The 21,313-nt window shown below is 38.2% G+C and overlaps 3 protein-coding genes across 3 annotated transcripts; 2 read left to right on the top strand and 1 right to left on the bottom strand.

The window, feature by feature from the left end:
- Positions 1-867: 867 nt before the first annotated feature.
- Positions 868-3,220, top strand: pole4 (polymerase (DNA-directed), epsilon 4, accessory subunit). The gene is made up of 4 exons (XM_053322440.1): positions 868-1,228; positions 2,520-2,604; positions 2,798-2,839; positions 2,966-3,220. Exons 1-4 carry the CDS (start codon positions 980-982, stop codon positions 2,983-2,985), a joined length of 396 nt encoding a protein of 131 aa, XP_053178415.1. The 5' UTR covers positions 868-979; the 3' UTR covers positions 2,986-3,220.
- Positions 3,221-10,740: 7,520 nt separating this feature from the next.
- On the top strand, positions 10,741-12,898 carry ccl44 (chemokine (C-C motif) ligand 44). Its single transcript, XM_053322598.1, has 4 exons — positions 10,741-10,804; positions 11,767-11,896; positions 12,489-12,636; positions 12,860-12,898. Exons 1-4 carry the CDS (start codon positions 10,741-10,743, stop codon positions 12,896-12,898), a joined length of 381 nt encoding a protein of 126 aa, XP_053178573.1.
- Positions 12,899-16,330: 3,432 nt separating this feature from the next.
- On the bottom strand, positions 16,331-21,036 carry slc1a6 (solute carrier family 1 member 6). Its single transcript, XM_053321718.1, has 10 exons — positions 20,775-21,036; positions 20,513-20,650; positions 19,919-20,126; positions 19,545-19,587; positions 19,250-19,378; positions 18,955-19,139; positions 18,164-18,397; positions 17,810-18,004; positions 16,808-16,942; positions 16,331-16,529 (listed from the first exon to the last, which is right to left on the bottom strand). The coding sequence occupies exons 1-10, from the start codon at positions 20,995-20,997 to the stop codon at positions 16,331-16,333; spliced, it is 1,689 nt and encodes a 562-aa protein (XP_053177693.1). The 5' UTR covers positions 20,998-21,036.
- Positions 21,037-21,313: the final 277 nt, after the last annotated feature.

Genomic DNA, 21,313 nt, shown 5'->3' with positions numbered 1-21,313 from the left:
ATATGCATATATATAGCCTAGTATAGTAAAATATAGTATAGTATAGTATAGTATAGTATAGTATAGTATAGTATAGTATAGTACAGTATAGTATATTATAGAGAACCATAACTATTATACACTGTTCAATGATGTTTATATGCTACAATAGTCTAAAGTATACAAATAACATATAATAAAATAATAAATACATAGTAAAAAAACACAAAAATCTATAACGTATAAATATGACAATACTAATTAATATGCTACAGTAATATGAAATATAGGGTACACACACTTTTAAATAAACTACTCATGCATTACATTAGTGTTGGAAGAGCTGATATAGATATAGACAACTAGTGTATATATATATATATATATACATATGCATATATATAGCCTAGTATAGTAAAATATAGTATAGTATAGTATAGTATAGTATAGTATAGTACAGTATAGTATATTATAGAGAACCATAACTATTATACACTGTTCAATGATGTTTATATGCTACAATAGTCTAAAGTATACAAATAACATATAATAAAATAATAAATACATAGTAAAAAAACACAAAAATCTATAACGTATAAATATGACAATACTAATATACACTGTAGACTACATATAATTGTCGATCATTAAAGCACCAGCTCCTTCCTGTGACCGATATCTGATCGTCCCTCCTCTTTCGTTGGCCTTGGAAGCGATGTACCTCTTTGATTGGCGTTCAATTCCAGCCTATAGCCCTGGTCCTGGTTTGCATTTTGACCAATCACCGAAGAGAATTATATGGCGGGAGAGGAAGAGGCGGGATGTTTGCGTGGCTAGCTGACGAATCAGCGCATGCCTTCACCCAACCGCCGGAAGCACATGCTGGGCTGGCGTGCTACTGCTGATGTTGTTGTGACTTATGTGACATGTAGCCAAGAACCTGGGAGTTATTCGTGTGATTTTTGGGGAATTTAACGTTTTTCGTTTAAGAAACTGGAGAATGGCAGCGACAGTGGCAACACCTATCACCCCAGTGGAGCACGACCCCGACCGATGTGGGAGCGAGGAGGAGAGTCGCGGGGCCGAGGCAGAGGAGGAGAGCAGTCGCCAGCAGACGGGCCCAGCCGCGGCTGCGACCCACAGCCGGCTGTCCAAACTCCCGCTGGCCCGCATTAAGGCTTTGATGAAGACCGACCCAGATGTGTCTCTCGCCAGCCAGGAGTCAGTGTTCATCATCGCTAAAGCCACGGTAAAAAAAAAAAAAAAAATGAAACAAAACGTGGAGAAAGAGATGCAGTGCTGATTCCCTGAGCTTTCACAGTTTATGGTTTCATATCAAATGAAGAGATTCAATATCAATATATTTTTGTAGCAATTAATTCGGCATTGTCTCATGTAATCAAAATGTTCTGATCTCCATCAAGTTGTGCACCTTGATGCGATGCCTGCATCTTAAGCAGGAGGGCTGTCCTCCAGTAAACTTATTAATGCATATATATGTATAAAATACAAAAGAATGCATAAGTTGTTTTAGACTTACACTTACTATCCAATACTGCAGCAATTGTCTCACTTGCATACAGACAGACAGGTGACAAATGAAAGGAAACAGCAGTGCATGTCTGAATGCTTGACCCCTACAGTGAGGGGATCTGATGGCTGTGGGGGACATTTTGCTGGCATGATGTGGGTCCACCTGTCCTCCTAAAGGGAAGGGTCACTATAAATCAATGAAATGTTGTTCTGAGCGGGCTCCACTATCCAATGATGAAACATTTCTATCCTGATGGGAATGGTCTCAGATGACAAGGGTCACAAGGGTTCACCGAATGGTTTGAATCATATGCTATGGCTGTCTTAGTCACCAGATCTCAACCTTATTGAACACCTATGGGAGAGTTTGGACTGATGTGTTAGACAGTGCTGTCCACCACCATCATCAAAACACCAAATGAGGGGATGTCTTTTGGAAGAATGGTGTTCATCCCTCCAGTAGAGTTCAGAGACTTATTGAATCAATGTCAAGACACATTGAAGCTGATTTGGCAGCACCTGGAGGCCCAACACCTTACTAAGACAAGGGCCTCCACACCTTGTCTTAGTTGGTTGAACAAGGTGTGGTTGTTGGTTTTTCCTTTAATTTTTCACCCATCTGTACATACATACAAGGACCAGACAATGTTTGAGCTTTGTAGAAAACTAATGTAAGACATTTTTAATGCAAAAATACATTTTGTGTTCGATCATTTAGTGCAAAAGTAGGTTAGAACTTTGTTGCTGCTGGAATAATTGACTATAATAGGCTACATTATTTACCTGTTCAAGGAACTCTGCTTTTAACTTTCAAAATGTCTAACTACATAATATAGTGGTGAAGAGATTAGTATATTTCAAAGGGATATTTCTTATAATTTCAGACTAAGGACTGAAACTGGAATGTAATGTGCAAAATCATCCATACTGGTGGGGAAAATAGAAGTGTGATAACTTCATGCATTTGTTTAAGTTGTAAATGACATTCTTGTCTTTCTGTTCAACAGGAGTTGTTTGTTGAGATGATTGCCAAAGATGCCCTGGTGTACGCCCAGCAAGGGAAGAGAAAAACGTTGCAAAGGAAAGATTTGGGTGAGTTCTGCAAAAGAAACTCTTAATATGGTTTGCAATTATTCACAAAATGACTTGGTGTTTCAGATGGTGAGCTCAGACCATGAAGTGACTATCTAAATTGTGCCGAAACAAAAATGAATATATGATCAGTCAATTAATCAATTAGTAAAAAATGATAATCAAACCCTTCACTCTTTTTGTGCCTCTACAGACAATGCAATCGAGGCCATAGATGAGTTTGCATTCCTTGAAGGTAAGTGTTGCCAAGACATTAAAAAATCCTCTAGATTTAGGGCCATGTCATCCAATAACACAAAAAAAGAATACCAGAGATGTAATTTTGTTGTACTAACTTAATTCTTCTCTATTTTCTTTACAGGCACATTAGACACTGCTTGAGGAGATGAGAACAGTGAATCTGCAACAAACCAAGAAAGTTTTCCATCACAGGGACATGATATATTGTGAAAACATCTCTGGTACTTTTCTAAATTGGACTCTCAAGTTGGATGTTTATAAAACCTTTTCTACAATGCTCAATTAAGATTTTTCATACTTTTGCAACGTCAGTGGTAATGTATATTTTTTTGTAAATATTTGTGAGATACTACTGTACTATGAAATAAATCTATGTTTTAAACAACCATTTTCAAATATCGTCATACTGTATTTGATCACTGCTAAAATACAAGTTCATAAGGGCTTGAGATTGTCCACATTTTAGGAAACATGCGGTGCACATTGCCATATTTGTTGAGTTGCTCATGTGTTCCCTCAAAATGAGTCTTGTAGAAGTAATGTAAGTGGGAACAAAATGAGACATTTTTTTGAAATCACAGAGGACATGGAGAAAAAAACAACCTCCCCCAGGAAAGACATGACAGAGTTACCTGTAGTGACAAGTACTTTGTCTCATGTTCCCATGAATTATCATCAAGGATGAGGACAGTGTAGCATGATTTTGTTGAGAGTATCCATGGCAAGCTACATTTAATATAAGCAGCTAACAAAAAATTATATTTGGACAAAAGAACATGTGTTCCATCAAATGTTTTCGTAAATATAGGAGAGGAGTTTAAAAACTGTATCATGTCATCACTTGTGTGTAGACTAATGTAGGGAAGTAGTACTTGTTCTACACTACTACATGGTATATCTTCCTCCTGTTACTTGTACAGCTCAGGTGGATCATCTTTAAAAGTCTGCTGTTTCAAACCCGCTGTCCAAGGTGCTGATCCTGGGACCTCCAGGGATGCAGGAGCTGTCCGGGGTGTTTGCCTTTGTTAATATACTGGAAAGAATAACTACCTGGCATTAAAAATGATTGGATGCAATTGCAACTTAACTAATGGATTTTACTGTTCCATGAGGAAACTTGATAATTGAGTAATTTATTAGCAACATTTTCTTTTCACCTATCATCTACATCTCTGCTGATACCTGACTGTGACTCTGTTACCGACTTGTACTAATTTTAATTTATTGCCTGATATTTCAAGTGGACCAAACAACACTAACACATGACATTTAATTGGTAAAATATGCCTCAGGAAAGTTTTTAACTATTTACCTATGTATCATTACATATTGAAAATGCTTTCAATATTTGTACCCTAGTTATTTTTCATATTATTTGCTCCCCTCTCTATTATTGTGCATTGCTAACAGGTATGGGTCCTGAAGGTGTATTTTACGGTTCTGATGGCAGATTTCCTGGAGTAGAGCCCAAACAATACCACCTTTTTAGTCTGATATCAAATATCAAGTTCACAAGAATTGTGACTAGAGAGGTACTAAATGGGACATTTAATTCTGTCATTGCTCTCTGGTGGAGAGCTACAAACATAATTACTGTACTGCTGTTTATTGTGGCTTATTGGCTGATGTGCTGATTCACATCATATATCTATCATAAGCTATCACTAGTCAGTGTCTAATTTACCTAAAGCTACAGGTTACAGATGGACAAAGATGGTTTATATAGTTCACATGGTTTTTTCTCAGTTTTTGTCATGGTAACTCACAATAGGAAAAGCTCACCAAGTTATTAGCTTTCGTTTTAATTTTGAATTTTGCTGCAGCAGCACATTTTGGACACACACATAGTTAAATTCAAGCCAGTGGTGAAAGGGAGAAGGTTGAATTTCTTGCTCAACACAGTGACTGTGGTGTGACACTGAGAAAATCATGTAGAGCTTCAAGTTTGCATTAGGAATGTATTTAAATCTCTCTAGACCTGAGATGTGTGTTGTTCTTCCTGGCAGCATTTGTTAAACACTTCCAAAGTGTTCAGTTTCACACACAGTCAAGACCCCTTGAGTTTTTGCAGTGGGGATTTTAAAAATAAATGCCTGAGTGTGTTTAAGCTGATTTTCTGGGTTTAGTGTTTCGGGGAGTAATGAAACAGAGCTGTGAGAAGCACAGATGTTTGGTTCCAGAAGAGCACCAGTCAACTCCCTGCAGAGGAATGCCTGACTGGCACAAAGGAACACAGAGTGCTCTTTTCTAATAAAATATAATCACATGTCGAAGGATTGGACATCATTTTATTTCCACAGTCAATAAAGACATTCCATGAAGGAAATCTCATGTGAAAAGAAAATTTGGAGCCTCCCCTTCCCCAAAGCCTGATGGTTGCCCCTTTATACTGATGGAAAATGGCATGCTGAGAGAGTAAACTCACTCGTGTGGCTTTTTATGTAAAACTGGGATTTGATCCTTGATTTCACTGTGCAATTACTGTAATTCAAATGAACTGGTAAAACAAAGTAGGATGATGTTTTGAATCATGCAGATCATGAGTACAGATGTAGAGACTTTAGCCATACTAGTGACACATGGTTTTAGATATGGCTATTACAGTCTCAGTCAGTTCATCACTTAGGTCCAGACTGAAATATCTCAACAACTACTGAGACTGGTGAATTGCCAATCTCATTTTGGTGATCCCCTGACTTTTCCTCTAGCACCACCATGAGGTTGACATTTGTGATTTTGGGAACAGCCACATACTTGATGCATGGTAGACATTTTGACTTGTCAGAGCAAGAAAAGCACAGGTGTCATTCATGACATTAATGATGGCTGCATTGCATTTAGGTGAGTCAGTTCCAGTGCTCTTTTATGGTGTATCCTCATTCACTGTCATGGCTTGCTGGATCACTTAATGGCCCTATACCTGTGCTTTTCCTGCTGGGACAAGTCAAAATGTCTTCAGTGAAAAAGGTCTATTGCCATGAAATTTTAGTAGTTTGGTGATACTTAAACTTTTCATCTCGTGCTATCAAGAGGTGAGAGATTTGCTCAGTGCTCAATCTAGTGTGGGACCAAATACCTATAAAATAAATGTCATCCCCATCAGCCTCAACTGTACTTTGTGTTTTGTTTTAATAAATTAGCAACTGTTACGATGCTCACATGCTAAACTAAAATCTTCAACTTTATATCAGCACATTTAGCATTATCATTGTGAGAATGTTAGCGTGCTCACATTAGCATTTAGCTAAAAACACTGTTTTGTCTCAGTGCAGCCTTACAGAGATGCTAGTATGGCTGTGTAGACTCAAAAGTCTTGTTTTACCTTGACATGAAACACCCTCAGATCTTTGTACAAACTGTGAATATGCTGCTTCTCAGCTGACTGAAATTATCCCCAGAACATCTTAATGTCTTCAGGGCAGAAAAAAAATTATTAAAACTTTGCTGTACATATTTCTGCATTCAGAACTGCATTCCATACAGCTTGTTGTCTGTTTCATACACCTCCCTGTTTGCCTCATTTCAAAGATTAGATGAGGTATTTGCCCCCTGCGTTTTATCCCTTGAAAATCCTTTTCAGGTACAGTAAGATCTCTTAGGCTGCATGTCCAGAACAGTGAGCCCAGCCCTCCAACATCTCCAGGAGGCCATACTATCCCTTCATACATCTCAGGCTCTCCACCCCCTCAAGGAGGAACACATTACTCTCTCAGCCCCTCTATTGACTGTTGTTACTTTTTTACTTTTGATTGTCCGGAGGTTTGTGAGGCCATACACCTTGACAGGAGATATTTTAATCGCTGCAAAGATATGCAGAAAATGTTTCTGGCTCACAAGCAGACCTGTAGTCATGTGGAAGGTATGTTTTTGCAGCTGAGATTCCAACCTGATTTCTTAGGTCAAATTCTTGAACAGTTAACCCCACCTCCAAGACACACACACACATAGAGTCGAGTTTCCATCACTTCAGAGGACATTACTTGGACTTACATTCATTTCCTGGAGACTTATCCTAACCTTAACCATAACCACTACTTGCCTAACTCTAACCATGACATAACTAAACCTGCTTTAATTCCAAACCAAGTCTTCATCCTAACATTAATGATTTACTTTAATGAGACTTTTTATCCCCATAAAGGAGAGGAGTCCCAACAATATGACTGTGAAAGCAGATTTATGTACCCATAATATGAGAAATACCTGGTCCACACACACAGGCACATATACATATTTTTACCCCAGCCTCACCCCTCAGTGCACTGACTGCATACTTCCATTTTCATGGCTCAGATATGTATGTCTATAAGGGACATATTGTTGCCTTGTTATCTGAATATTTCTTACACTAAGCGTTTCAGGAGCCTGTTCCGTTGAACCGCAGAAACGTATACAGACCTTTATTGATCCATCCCCACAAATGGTCCTTTACATGCAGCGCATAAATGTCTAAAACAATATTTCCTTGCATGAAAAGTGACTCATGGTTCTAGTATCGCTCTGCCAATATACTTAACATTTGCTTTTTCCAAAGTACAGTTTGTCAAAAGAATTTAGTCTAACAAAGTGTGATGTATTGTTTTAATATGTAAACTCAATTTGTGTAGTTTTTAATGTAACCTTGGGAACATTTTTATAGCAATTTTCCCCTCATCATTTCTGCAGGCATATTTAATGGAACCACCCTGGTAGTTTTAGTGAGAGTTTTGTGAGTCACTGTTAGTGATTTATGTTGCATTTGTGTGTCTTTTTTGTTTGGTATTGTATCTCTGTACTCCCTGCAGGTAACCGGCCAAACATAAATCACATGATACAATGTTAAAAATGTTTTAGTGTATCTGCAACAGATTAGCAGAAACATTTTTAGTTTTCTGAACTATAAAGATGTCAGGTTTTGGTGTCAATCCAACAGAAATAACTTGAGGGAAGATATGATTATCTCCATCAACTAACAGCAACCAAAGTACATCAGAATGAAATGCAGCCAGACATGTTACATTTTTATTGACATTTAAAGCTGCAGTCAGAGACAAAAACACTTGTGGGAACTTAGAAATCAAATAGGAAAAGCAGCAATGTCTGTCTGTCAAAAGTTTCAGGTACATATCAAACGTAAGAAATGATGATGACTTATGATATCAAAGAATTAAAGATCTACATAATACCAGATGGAAAAACATGACCTCCAACAAAATGAAAGCATCATTTAGTTCAGCAAATGCCAAAAAATGAAAACTGCATACATTCAACTGACAAAGCCCTTTAGCATCCATAGTAATCTCTCTTGTCTGTTTGGAGCAAAGGAAGAAGTATTGTGACTTTGTTATGGAGCCACAGTGTTCGTGGAGGAAGAAAGTTGGGTTGGATGGATGGATCATTAAAATGTTGTAATTAAATTCTACCCTTAATAAAGCAGTAATTTGTATCCAAAACATTATTTTTCCCTAATCCTAACCAAGTTGTTTCTCTGACTAAACATAATTAATCAAGGCCATCTTAAAAGTTTCATGTCTGTTGCACCTTTGATCACAACACACTGTTGGGGTCAGCAGTCACTTGAAGGAAAGTGAGACATTAAGTCAGCCAAAAAAGCTGGATTATTAGCTGGTGTAAACTTGCTCCTTAGGGGTAGCTTACTTTATCAAAAAACTTTCATTCACCTCCATTGTATTGTGTTCGGGTGGCATTGCAGTTTTAGTGGTAAATATCTCCAAATGTTATCAAGTGACTGGATAACACAAGGGGTAAGTGGTGAAACATGTTGGGGTTTTTTTAGGGATTTAGGTGAACTGACCCTTTAAGGAAATGTGAGTGTGAAACATTCCTGATGACAGTAAGTGTAAATGGATTAACCACCAATAACTCCTTGGTATTGTCTGTGTCTTATCATGTTAATGTGTGTCAGAACTACTAAAGTAAACAGCAACACACGTCCATGTGTTACGCATGTATTTTCTGAGAACAATAATTGAAGGTTCATTTTAGTTAATAGTGACCAAGGATCAACAAACACAATGTCAGTTAAAGTGTCAACTATACAAAGTGGCAACATTTACATATGTTTCATACTTAATCAGGTATTTGATCAGTCATCTTTCACTGGTGTTGTTCGTCTGACTTCATCATCAGTGTTTGTCATTTATCTCCACCACAGTGTCAGTTCAAAGGAATAACACTCTGAAACAGTTGCAGGCATACATCAATTTATCTGGTTTCTCTCTGTATAATCAGGTCCTGATGCTGTTTTCTGTTGAAGCCTCTCTGTAATGGATGTTGATGCTTGACTCTCAGATAGAGCCTCTAGTGTATTCTTGTGGTGCTCAGTTATGGAAACTAAGTCACAATTTTATTATGATAAATGGCCAGACGGGGAGAGGCTGCAAAGACAAATTAAGGACATATTTTCCAAACATCTGAATCACTTTACTGGCCAAATATATTACATTAACTTGGTGACACTGGTGTATGGCAGAGCCAAGCCATAAAAAAATAAATAAAAGAAAGAAAACAAAGGCTGAAAACGCCCACGGATAGGTTTCACATTTGTTGCCAGACTGCCAAGTTTGCACTGTAAATTACAGACATGATCAGAAGAGCCAAACAAAAGAAAGCAACAAAAAGAAAGAAAGAAAGAAAGAAAGAAAGAAAGAAAGAAAGAAAGATTTGTTTTCATTTATTTGAAGAAAGGTTTTGTGATATTTATCATTAGAGACTTGTAATGTACAACTTGAAACAAGCTACACTGTGAGTTTCAAATCAAACATAAAGAGGTGTGTCATCGGTATAGAAAGGAAACAGTTTTTACAATAACCAGAATAAGTGGGAGACTAAAAACAGAGAACAGCAAGAAGCCAAGGACTGAACCATGTGGGACACCACTTCCAAAATGATCATGTAAAGCAAACAACTTGATGACATGATCACACTTTTCAAAACAGAAGTGACAGTGCTTTACAGCAAGAAGAGAAGGAAGATAATACGATCTAAAGAACTGGCCAGCCTGGCACAACCAACAAAATAAAAGCCATGAAATCAAGAGAAAGCCAAAGAAAATTAATCAGTTTTAAGAAGCTTTTTAAATTTGGCATTGGTTTGAGTCAATGAGTAACATCTGCCAAATAATGATTAGAAGTAAAGTGCAGTTTAATGTGTAATATTACTTCACATCCTACATCAAACAAAAGGATTAAAAAATGGTGTATGATTCTTTTTTTTTTTGTTATTCAGGATTAAGTCAAACTTTTGAATGCAGTTTATCAGAATTTCAAAGTGTGCTTGGCATTTGGTCTGGAATCCCACACAGAACATAACTTTACTGGAAGACTGATCCAGATGCAAAAGTCAGACACGCCTAGTGTTCAGTCTTTCCACAGCTACATTACACAACTGTAAACCAGAGTTAATTGATGTTTTATTTGTAAATCAATTATTGTTTTATTATTTCAGTGCTTACTATCACAACTGATGAGAAATAATGTGAAAGGTTCCTGTTTCCACCCATTGAAACTGTTTCAGTCCTCAAGGGAAAAGTGCATGAAAGATAAAACAAGAGACAGAGGGAAGGAGGGTTTTAAAGCTTCAAATGAGGCAAATGGGGCTTGGTATCCTGGTTGAAGAGAGAAAAAAAGAGTGAGAAGTGAGATGAGTGTGAATGAGAATGAAAGAAAAAGGCAGGGGGAGGGAGTTTTGTTGAGTGTGAGAACGACTGAGAATGGATAAACAGAAGGAGGGAGGGAAAGACAGTAAGACAGAAAAAGAGAGGTGGTGGAAGTGAGTGAGAGATGGGCAGGGAGGTATAAAGAGAGGGAGGGAGTAATATAAGAGAGGCAGCCATAGAGGGAGAGGTGACAGAGTAGATTATCCTCCTCTCCTCTCCTCCTCTCTGCCAGCCTCATCATGTTCATGCTGCAGATGTTGACTGTTATCTCTCTGACTGTTATTCTTCTGGCATCTGTAGAAGGTAAGGCACAGCCGCACTTGCTGCGTGAGTGTGTGTGTGTGTGTGTATGTGTTGCATGGCTTCCATGCACCCTGCAGGTGGACAGTGTAGCAAAAGAGCGATGGCGAAGACAGAAAAGGAGAGAAGAGGGAAAGAGGGATAGCAGCAGCAGTCGCAGCAGGGAGGGAGGCATGGATATAAACAGGGGCAGAACGCAGGAGGACGAGCATCTGAAATCACACAACACTTAACACAGAACGACAGCAAGTGTGTCAGGGCTCAGTTAGTGCGATGGTGTCGCCTCGCCTCTGTGTTTCTTACATGTGACTGTTGTGAAAGCACTGGAAGTGCAGTGTTGTGCCTGAGTACCAGATTCAAAATAATTTGTGGTATAACAAAGCAGCACTGTCCTACTTTACTGCTCTTTTGCTCCTGCTGCTTCACATCACACTTTAATTTGTTTACACAAATGCTTTGGATGAAAAGCCATTATTGCACACCCTCCACGCACACACACACACAGACCCACACACACACACTCACACACAAACCTCCTTTTTCTTGTTCTCACTTTCTCTATCACTCTCCTTTCACTGGCATAGCAGTATGTTTTTCAGCACAATGGGATACCATTGTAATTCCTCTGACATTCTTGTGTGTGCGTGTCCATATGTGCTTGTGAGTGTGTGTGCGTGTTACTAGAAGGCATGAACACATTCTGCAGAACAGATAACATTTTGCTGTCTACAGAAGCTGCAAAAACATTTAGTTTCAGTCTTTGTAAGCATCCCAATACTGTAGGTCTTTAAAATTACAATTATGCGTAGTAAATATTAATTTAATATGTGTGTTTACTAGATTATATGACTTCATATACTGTACAGTGATGAAAATGAAAAACTATCTTTCTGTCATCTCTCTCTGACACCCCTCCCTGATGTTTTCTTGCTCTTTCTCACTGGCTTTAACACCTCTCTTTCCAGGTAAAGGTGTGCAGATGCAAAGGGATGTCCAGTGCTGCATGTTGTACTCCCAGGGCAAGGTGCGTACCAAGGATGTGTTGCGGTTTGAGGTGCAGACGGAGGGGCCCGACTGCAGTATACAAGCCATCATGCAAGTATTTCAACTATCCACTCCTGGAGCTAAAGAGCACAGCAATCTGCAGGCATGGAAAATATGCCTCTCGTTAGAGGAGGGCAGAGCCGGGCTGAGAGGCATTGTCATCTTTCCAGGTCATGTTGTTATGGCAGGGCTCTGGGCTGTAATTGCCAAGGAAGTAAGAAAGGAAATATGTGGGAATAACAAGCCATCTGAAAATACCTTCCGAGCCAGCTGAGCCCTGCCGCAGCCAGTCAGTCAGGGTTTAGTTAAGTAAACCATTCTGCATTGTGATACCTATTGTTTTCAGCAGGTCAGAAACAACTTTACTCTTTTCTGATTACAGTTTGTCTTCATTCTAAGAGAAGTGAAAAAACAAATGTAACTCGATTGCCAATAATCATTCTTTGATTCTGATTCTCTGACATTTTGCAGGCATCTTTGTAGTCCTCCTCATGGACCTCTTATTGCTGAATCATTGTTTGTTTTGTTTTTTTAATTATTGTTGTTTTTAAAATTTAGGCTACTTTCCTTTTCACTAAATTTCGAGTAGAACCATATCCTAACATGTTTTGTTATGTATTAAGTATTGTTTTCTTTTTAACAGTCTTTACACCAAAAAGGCAGTAAAATGTGCAGACCCCAGAGACCGGAAGGTGAAGAGGTTGCTGAGAAAGCTCCTGCAGAGACAGAGAACCAAGGCCCACCGAACCATGTGGCTCCTTCCTCATGACAACCTGCCTGTCATGTCAGAGGTCAGACACAAGCTACTTTATGACCATCACAACCACCAGCTAACTAATTAATAAGTCTCACTTATTTAGCCTGAAGTAAACAGTTTGATCTATTATATCTGCTTGTATCACTCAGAATGAAATGTGTGATCAGTTGATACACTGAAGGAGACTTTCATGTCCTTCATGTTAACTGAGATATTGATTGATTGATTGATTGATTTGTACTTATCTTGATCATTAGGACAAGAAAGATAACTGGGCTGTTCTCAATGTAGAGTGACAGAGCGACGTCAAATATGAAGGAACTCTTATAGTCATAAGTAAGTTTTTTATTTTTTTAGCCTTGATACATATGCATGTTCCTCTCCAAGTGCCTCTCTCAAATGTCTCGTTCCATATTTTATTTTTGCTTTCTTCACACTTTCCCACAGGCCAAGTAAACTCTCAGCAACTCGTCATCCTAAAACGACTGAGTTTGCTGACTCTCCAGTTGTCTTGTGTCTCTTTCTATCTACACTATCTGTCTCCCTGGGACCAGACCTGGGCAGCAATACATATTTAACTGGCTTTAGATATTTAAACATGAACTGTGCTTGAATTATTCCCAAACATGTGGCTGGAACAGTCTCAACAGAGGAGTATTGACTTGTAAGATAAGTTGAACTGATTTATTTTCAATGGCTCATATACTGTTATTTGCCGGAGTCTGCCTGGAAGTTTCTCCTTCTGCAACCATTACTACTCATGGCTGATGTGAGATCAGTGGAAAAGTTGTAATTTAAAAAGAACAACATAAATGAGCAGTGATATTAATATTGTATTTCAGCAAGATACTTTATACTTATTTGTGATTTGTAAACCTTCATTAATGTGCAATTACACTGTACACAGTAAATAGATCGGGTTTTGTCACATTAGACTAATCTTAGTGTGCGGGATATTTGGGAACATGTCTCTGATATTGATTCGCACCATGTTTTGTACAATCCAGGTCTCAGTTAAGGTTTAAAAATCCTTGTTCATGCTGTTACCTCCTATATTGACTGTTAGACATGTGAAATCACAGTGGGACTAGAGGGAAGATTTTTACATTAATTCAACTTTCTGTGTCACATAAAAAGGTCCTGATATTTTGTCCGCTCTTTATATTGCCTGTTTGTAAACTCAGTGTGAACCCAGAATCAAGCTTTTAAAATGAGGCCCTCGGGCATCAAAATATCTCTTTGCAGTTTACATTTGTCTTTTTCACCAATAGTCCGTTACTAAACTATGCCAAAGTATTCATGATTCAATTCACCACATGGCAAGGCTGTTAAAACTTAGAGGGCTCAATTGTGTGTAAAACACACAAGTATTGTATTGTAGAAGAATGCACTGTATGTTAAAACACAGTATCTCAAGTGAACTATTTTATAAATGAATCTGAAATAATAACTTGAAGTGCCTTCTTGTGTTTTTGTGGATGTGCTTGTGTGTGTTTGTGGGTCTAATTTACTATATGGTTACTTTCTTAGCCAAGTCAGCTGTTAGGATGTTTAGATAGTTGCCTAATGTCAGTTAGGATGTTTAGATAGTTGCCTAATGTCAGTTGGTCCAGACTGAAATCTCCTAATAACTTTCGGATGAATCACCATGAAATATTGTGCAAACAATTATTTCACCACAAGATGAATCTGATGTCCCATGGCCTTCCCCTGGCCTTTCCTCTAGCACCAAGAGCAAGTGACATTTTTGATTTTAGTAAAATATTTTGTCAACAGTTTTTTTATTATTATTATCATCATTACTACTACTGCTACTACCACTACTACTACTACTACTACTACTAATAATAATAATAATAATAATTATTATTATAATAATATAATAATAATAATTATTATTATTATATTACATAAACATTATAAACAAAATGACACAAGGAGATTTTTGTCTTTTCTTTGATTTACTACTCACTTTTTAATCAAATTGTCTTAATATAGTATCCTCATCCATTTTCCCTTCAAAATGCAACATTTGACCCATGTGTGTTTCCACAAGAGCAGGGTTTCTGGACAGGAGAATATCCTCCACCAGGGGTAGCCACAAACACAATTATGAGCATCACATTTCAATTCCTGAGCCATTTATTTGTCACATTTTTCATAAGCTGTCCATCAAAATGTTGAGGTGCTCTTCCATGGGAAAATATTTTTTTACTGAAATAACATCAAGCATTAAAACTTAAGTCGAAAACGTCTTAATGAGTATACATGTGGCACAAAGTCAGAAGAGCTTTCAATAAAACTGTATACACCTTTTCACTTTCATGATTATGCACTGCACTTTCTTCTATAACAGTCAACACAAAACAGCATTAATCAACTGTACATTCAGTTCCTCAAGTCTTTCACAAGCTTTCTCTACAGCACCTTTTCACAGAGCAAAAGTAACTTGCAATATACTATTCAAAATATAACATAATGAAACAATACATTAACTTGATAGTATGACATATGATGCAGGAAATACAGATAGTGTAGTATAATGATGTTATAGCACTCTGATGGTCTTAAAACATCTCTAGTATGTTGTTACTCTGTTAATCAGTAATAAAACCTTTAAGTTGATCAACTAGGTACCAAAGTAGTAGAACTAGTCATGTCTTAGGATGGATGAATAATTATTTAGAGTAAAAAGGCTGGTATTCCTCTGAAATTAATGTATAGCAATACAGTCTTACACCCAAAATTTAAAAGCAATAGCACCAAAAAAAATCATAAATGCACACAAATATACTATTCCCAAGAGTGAAACACTTCCTACCAAGTCACTTGAAATATATCAACCTAAAAAAAAATACAAACAAATAATAGCAAATATGCTCCTTCTCACCATAGTCCATTGTTTAACAGTCAAGTACATTCAAAATTGTACAATTACAGTGTATAAGCAAACTTACATAACATAAAACATATTCAAACTTAAATACAGGATCCAAAAAAATTAGGAGATTGCTGTATATACATCCTGCTGATATGCTCTATGGAGTATTTTTGTGTAGTGTTGTAGAAGCTCCATAACGAAATACTATTAGAGGTAGTCATGATGAGAATGACAAAAATAAGTGTTTGCAAAAGAATATATAATTTAATTATAAGTCATGCAACAGAAATAATCAAATTGTGCAGATTTACACATTCATAATGTTGGAAAATCAAATGTTTTTTTGTTTTTTTAGCTATTTTAATTGATGGACGTTTCTCTCTAATAACACTGTTTATATAACTCTGAAACATTTTATGGTTCTCTAACTGTGTGGATCATAAACTAAACAAAGCTTTGAAAACTTGACACTACAGGTGTTTAACTGAGTGACATGTTAAGCTTGCCTGACAGTAAATAAAATAGTCATCAAAAACCAAAATGCTCCCAAAAAACTGGCACTCCAGACAAAAACAGTGAATCAGATTGTAAACCCCATGTGTTCTTATTTCCCCATCATCAGCACCAAGACAGGCATGGTATTGTCTTGTTTTCCAGAGAACTTTTTGTTTTTGAGGGAAAGATGAGTGTTTGGGTCAGCAACAGCAAAAACAGTAGGGAACCCTAAGCACTGGCTCAGTTGACCGACAACTTTTTTTTCTCTAAGACTGTGCCTGCACCATTGCAAGCCAAAATCTAGCTAAAATGCTTTTGGTACACAAAGCAATTTCTGGTGTAGTATTTATCTTCACATTGTGGTCTCACTGTTGCGGTGGTTCAGTGTGTCATTTTCTTGGCAGATAAGCTGGTAGGGCTTTTCATTCTCTTCAATTACAGAGTTGTGCACGTCGTCATCCTGACTCTGCAACTCTCCACGGGAAAGGTGCTCCACAATGCCAGCACCGAGTGAGTCGCCCAGCACGTTGGTGGTGGTACGCAGGCGGTCCCTGGAGAGAAGAGAGACAGAAAAGGAATCAGACAGAAAACATACAGACATGCAGAGAGAGAACAATATTGTATATCAGCTATGACAATCACAGCTCAAAATCTGAAAATGCACATCTAAAACACAGGCTGTCTAATCATGCTGCATTATGCATCAATAACCTTTGTAGTAGTGGGACCTCTGGGTTCTCTGAAGCTTTACAATGACATTTAGGCTGGCAGACCCACAGAACAGTACACAGACCAATCCCCATCAAGCTGACATTTAGTGGGAACTCACAAGAACCAATCCACAGCGATGATCAGTGTTATGTCCTCTGTGGGCAGTCCCACCGATGTCAATACAATCACCATGGTAACCAGGCCAGCCTGAGGGATGCCTGCTGCTCCGATGCTGGCAGCAGTTGCCGTGATACTGAGTGGGCGGTGGGAGGGATGAGAGTGAAGACATTTAATAAAAGGAAACAAACAAACAGCACATGCCCAGTCCTGGTGGGAGTAGTAGAGCGAAAAAAAGCACATGAGGAATTACAAAATGATGTTAATTATCCCCCAATCAAGCTGGTCATACTACTATGTGATTAAAAACTGTACACATCACCCAAGAATAATATTATAAACACACTTTTAATATGATTTGGTTACATGAAATAGAATATGTATGACCCTCATCTACACATAAGAACACACTCTTTATGAAAATCCTGACAAGGTGAGTCATGGAGTCTATTAAGCAAAGGCTGTCTTAAATAATGTATATATCCCCTATCAGAACAATAATATACAAGGTGTTTAAGAATAATAAATCAATGTAAAGAGATCAATAAAGGAATAAAGACAAAAGACAAGCAATACACATACTGTACAAGGCTTTCAGCTTCGGTTTATGGCCAAGACAGTAAAGATACCATCACATCTAGGTTTTAGCTTCAATATGGGGACAACGCTGTTAACTGTAACTGTGTAACTTAAAGTTACTACCTCCTAACTTAAAGTTACAAAAACATATATTTCATTCTTATGCAACAGCTACAGCTTGTCTGTTGCTTGGCCTATTACTTTGGTCCAGACTGATCACCACTACTAAACTGATTGCCATGACATTTTTTGTGCCTCACTTTTCTGAGACTATATACTAAAAAGCATATGCAGTGAAAAGAATGAATGAAAGTTAGGGCCCTTTACTTCTGCAAATAAGTCAAAACTCTACCCCTGACTCCATCATATACAGTATTAGTGTATATAGTGTAAAATACAACTAACAAAACAAAACTGATGTTACCTGATGGTTAGAATCTGGCCAAAGTTTAGGTCCATGTCATTGACTTGAGCAATGAAGATGGCTGCCACGGCTTCATAGAGGGCCGTGCCATCCATGTTGATGGTAGCACCCACAGGGAGGACAAAACGTGTCACTCGTTTATCCACATGATTGTTCTCCTCCAGACACCGGAAGGTGATGGGCAGGGTAGCAGAGCTGTAATACACATAGAGGGAGATGTAGTATCATCATTTGGGACTATTCAGACAAAATATAGTACATTAATTTTATTAATTTTATTTATCTAATTATACATATATAAAAATAAAAATATATAAAAATTTTCAAAACATTTTTTCAAAGGATCACATTCACCTAGAGGAGGTTCCCAGAGCTGTGATGAGCGCCTGCAGCAGCCCACCAATGTAGCTGTAGGGGTTCCTCTTGGTCACCAGGAAGTAGAGCAGCGGCAGGACAAAGAGGCCATGGATGAGGAGACCAACAATGACCGACACGGTGTACATCCCTAGCTGGCCACCCACCTGTGCTAGATCCTTCATCTCTACAATTTTCCCTGCAATCAGGAACAGGATGCCCACTGGAGCATACCTGGAACACAGATTTAACAGTTGATCGGTGGGTATGAAAGGAGACGGACAGAAAGACACACGTTAGGCAGCTAACGTGATTTTCTATAACCAACTTAGGCCTTCAGTTTAATAGCAACACAGTTTATTACTATGTCACAATTGAGCAAAATAAATCAGGAACTGTTCTTGTCATACATCTTCTTTAGCAATAATAATAATAATTATACATTATTCAGTTTTTCATTTTGTAAACATTCCCCCCAAATTCCATCAAAAAAACATTTACACATATTTCTTACATTTGGAAACTTTAGGATCCCGACTAAAATGTGAAATAAAAGTTATGTGAGTTTGAAATAGGTTCAATGCACACTCTGAGTTTGTAGTGACTAAGTACCCTGATCATGTCAGGTCAACTTATTTTATAGTCAGAGAGGTACAAAGTGTTTTAAACCACAAGGAATTAAATGAGCACATACATATTTTATACTGTACTCATGAGAAAACAAAAAAATCAAACCAAGAATATGAAGAGATATGTTTTGTTTGCCAAGTTGGAGAAGAGTCTTTACTGACCAGATGATGATGGCAACCAGCCTCATGATGGCTTCGTTTAAGCAGTCAAAGAAGTCCCTGAGGGCCTGGCCCTGCTGCTTCATGTTGCCAAGTACCAGACCGAAGCACATGGAGAAGACCACCAGTCCGAGGGCATTCACTCCAGCAGAGGAGCCTGATATAGGGACAGTCTCCTCCACTTTCTCCTGTAGAAAGCACATATTTAACTACCATTCATCCCACCAAGATGTTTATGAATGAATATCAAGTCTGTCAATCCTTCATCTAATTGTTTTGCCCAGAGACCCTTACAGACCTGTATGGTGTGCAGCACCCTGGTCAGGTTCACATTCAGGTTAGAGTCTGTGATGTTGAGAGATTCAGTGAGGTTCACTGTCACTGTCACATTCCTTGTGTGCACAATCTTCTTGTAAACAGTTTTGTACTGCAAGAAACAGCATGACAATTAAAGTTATGTTTGGGTCTGACAATAAATATGATTTCACACTGATTTTGTTTTACATGCATTTTTTTTATTGATGGACTGCCTTGACATTTTGATGAAAATGAAAACATTTCAGATGAAATCATATTAAAATCATTATACTCACCTGTTTGAAACAAGCCTCTACCAGATTAGGAGGAAACATGTTTCTGGGACAAAAATGAGAAATTGTTGTATTTTGTGCTCATGTTTCATTAGACATGACAAAAAAAGTGCAACATAACTGCATGTTTTAAATTTGTAACACTACAGTATTTTAATCAGTAACCATGTGATAATCTTAAAAAAAATAATCCTACAGAATCAGACCCAATGGGTGAATGGATGTTAAGTGCATTATCTTTTGGTGCTTGGATGTCCACAAAATCAGTTAAGGGTTAAGAGCTGTATTAATGTGACTGTATATGGAAGCTCTCAAAACAGTTTTATAACAACACTGATTTGCAGCTTGACAAATCAATTGACTTTTTAAGTGGTTACCTGATGAGATCTAGAAAAGCATCAGCAGCCTGAACTGGTTCTATGTTTCCACTTTTTGCCAAAGGACTGTCCCTGCTGCCTTTCCCTGGCCGGATGATCATCACGATGACAATACCGATGAAAACAGCGATCAGGGTGGTCACCATGTAGTAGATCACAGCACGCACACCCATCTTACCTGAGGCCTTGCTGTCCAGGGAGGAAATACCTGCGATAGTGGAAATTCATTTGAGCACTCGGATGTTCGTTTGTTTGGTTTTTTGTATTGTTTCTTTCAGTGAAAAATCACACATTGGTCTGCTGGTCAGTCACATGATCAAAACAGATAATAAGGTAATTCTTGTTGTGGTTGTTTTTTTTAAAGATTTTTTTCTGGCAGAGACTACTATTAGCAGTAGAGAAACAGGAAATCATGGGGGGGTGACATGCAGCAAAGGTCCTCCGGCTGGGATTCGAACCGGGGACCGCTGTGTAGGTGGCATGCATGCTTAACCACTCGACCAGTTTGAAATTTTGTAACATTCTGTCCCATTTTGGAGACTAATCCTTGCAGAATAAACTGTGTTTGTTCTCGTGTGCTCATTAACAGCTAACCTGTGACCAGACTGGAGATGATGAGAGGCAGAACCAGCATCTGCAGCATTCTCATTAGTAGCTCCCCAGGAAAGGCAAAGTACTTGATCTCCCTCAGGGACATGTTCTGGTGGCGTAAAGCGAAGCCGAGGATTACACCTGAATAAATTTGCACACACGTATAAGAAACAGAAAAATACACATTATATGAAAATATTAAGAAATTACACAACAACAAAAAACCTCAAAGTAAAAAGTCAAATAAAGTTTCCTCTCCACTTACCCAGAGCCACAGCTGCAACAGTGAACAGAACAAACAGGTTCCTCTTCAGGAAACCTTTGACACTGTCTTTGCGGATGGAGCTCATCCTCTCCTTCATGCTGCTCGCTCTCCTCTCCATGGCCCTGCGTAGTCGCCTCCTTAAGTTTCCTCGCTCCGGCAGTGGGGGTTTGTCCGCGTCCTCGTTCAGGAAAAGACTTGCACTGGTAGGGGGCTTCTCGTTCATAATCAGCTCCAGTACCTGGTCCAGGAGGCAGGTTTCGTGGGAAACTAGGCAGGGAGAGGATGACAGAGGGGAAGAAATAAATCCTTACATATATTTACACTTATGACATTTCTGGCAGCAACTGTAAGTATTCTTTCAAGTAAATGAAAACTGTTTCATTCACAGACTTGAAGAGTATATTATATGACAAATAGCATCAGTGCCCAAAAACAGACAGTGGAAAAGTAGTGGAATCAGTCCAGAGGGAAAGTCAAATAAAACAGATCATGGCTCCAAGTTATACAATTCAATATAAAAACAAAAATAGAGTAAAAAT

The sequence above is a fragment of the Scomber japonicus genome, chromosome 7, assembly GCF_027409825.1.
Source record: "Scomber japonicus isolate fScoJap1 chromosome 7, fScoJap1.pri, whole genome shotgun sequence".
In the NCBI taxonomy this organism is placed as follows: Eukaryota; Metazoa; Chordata; class Actinopteri; order Scombriformes; family Scombridae; genus Scomber; species Scomber japonicus.
Note: the sequence above shows the minus strand (reverse complement) of the source record. Positions and strands in the feature narration are given on the sequence as shown.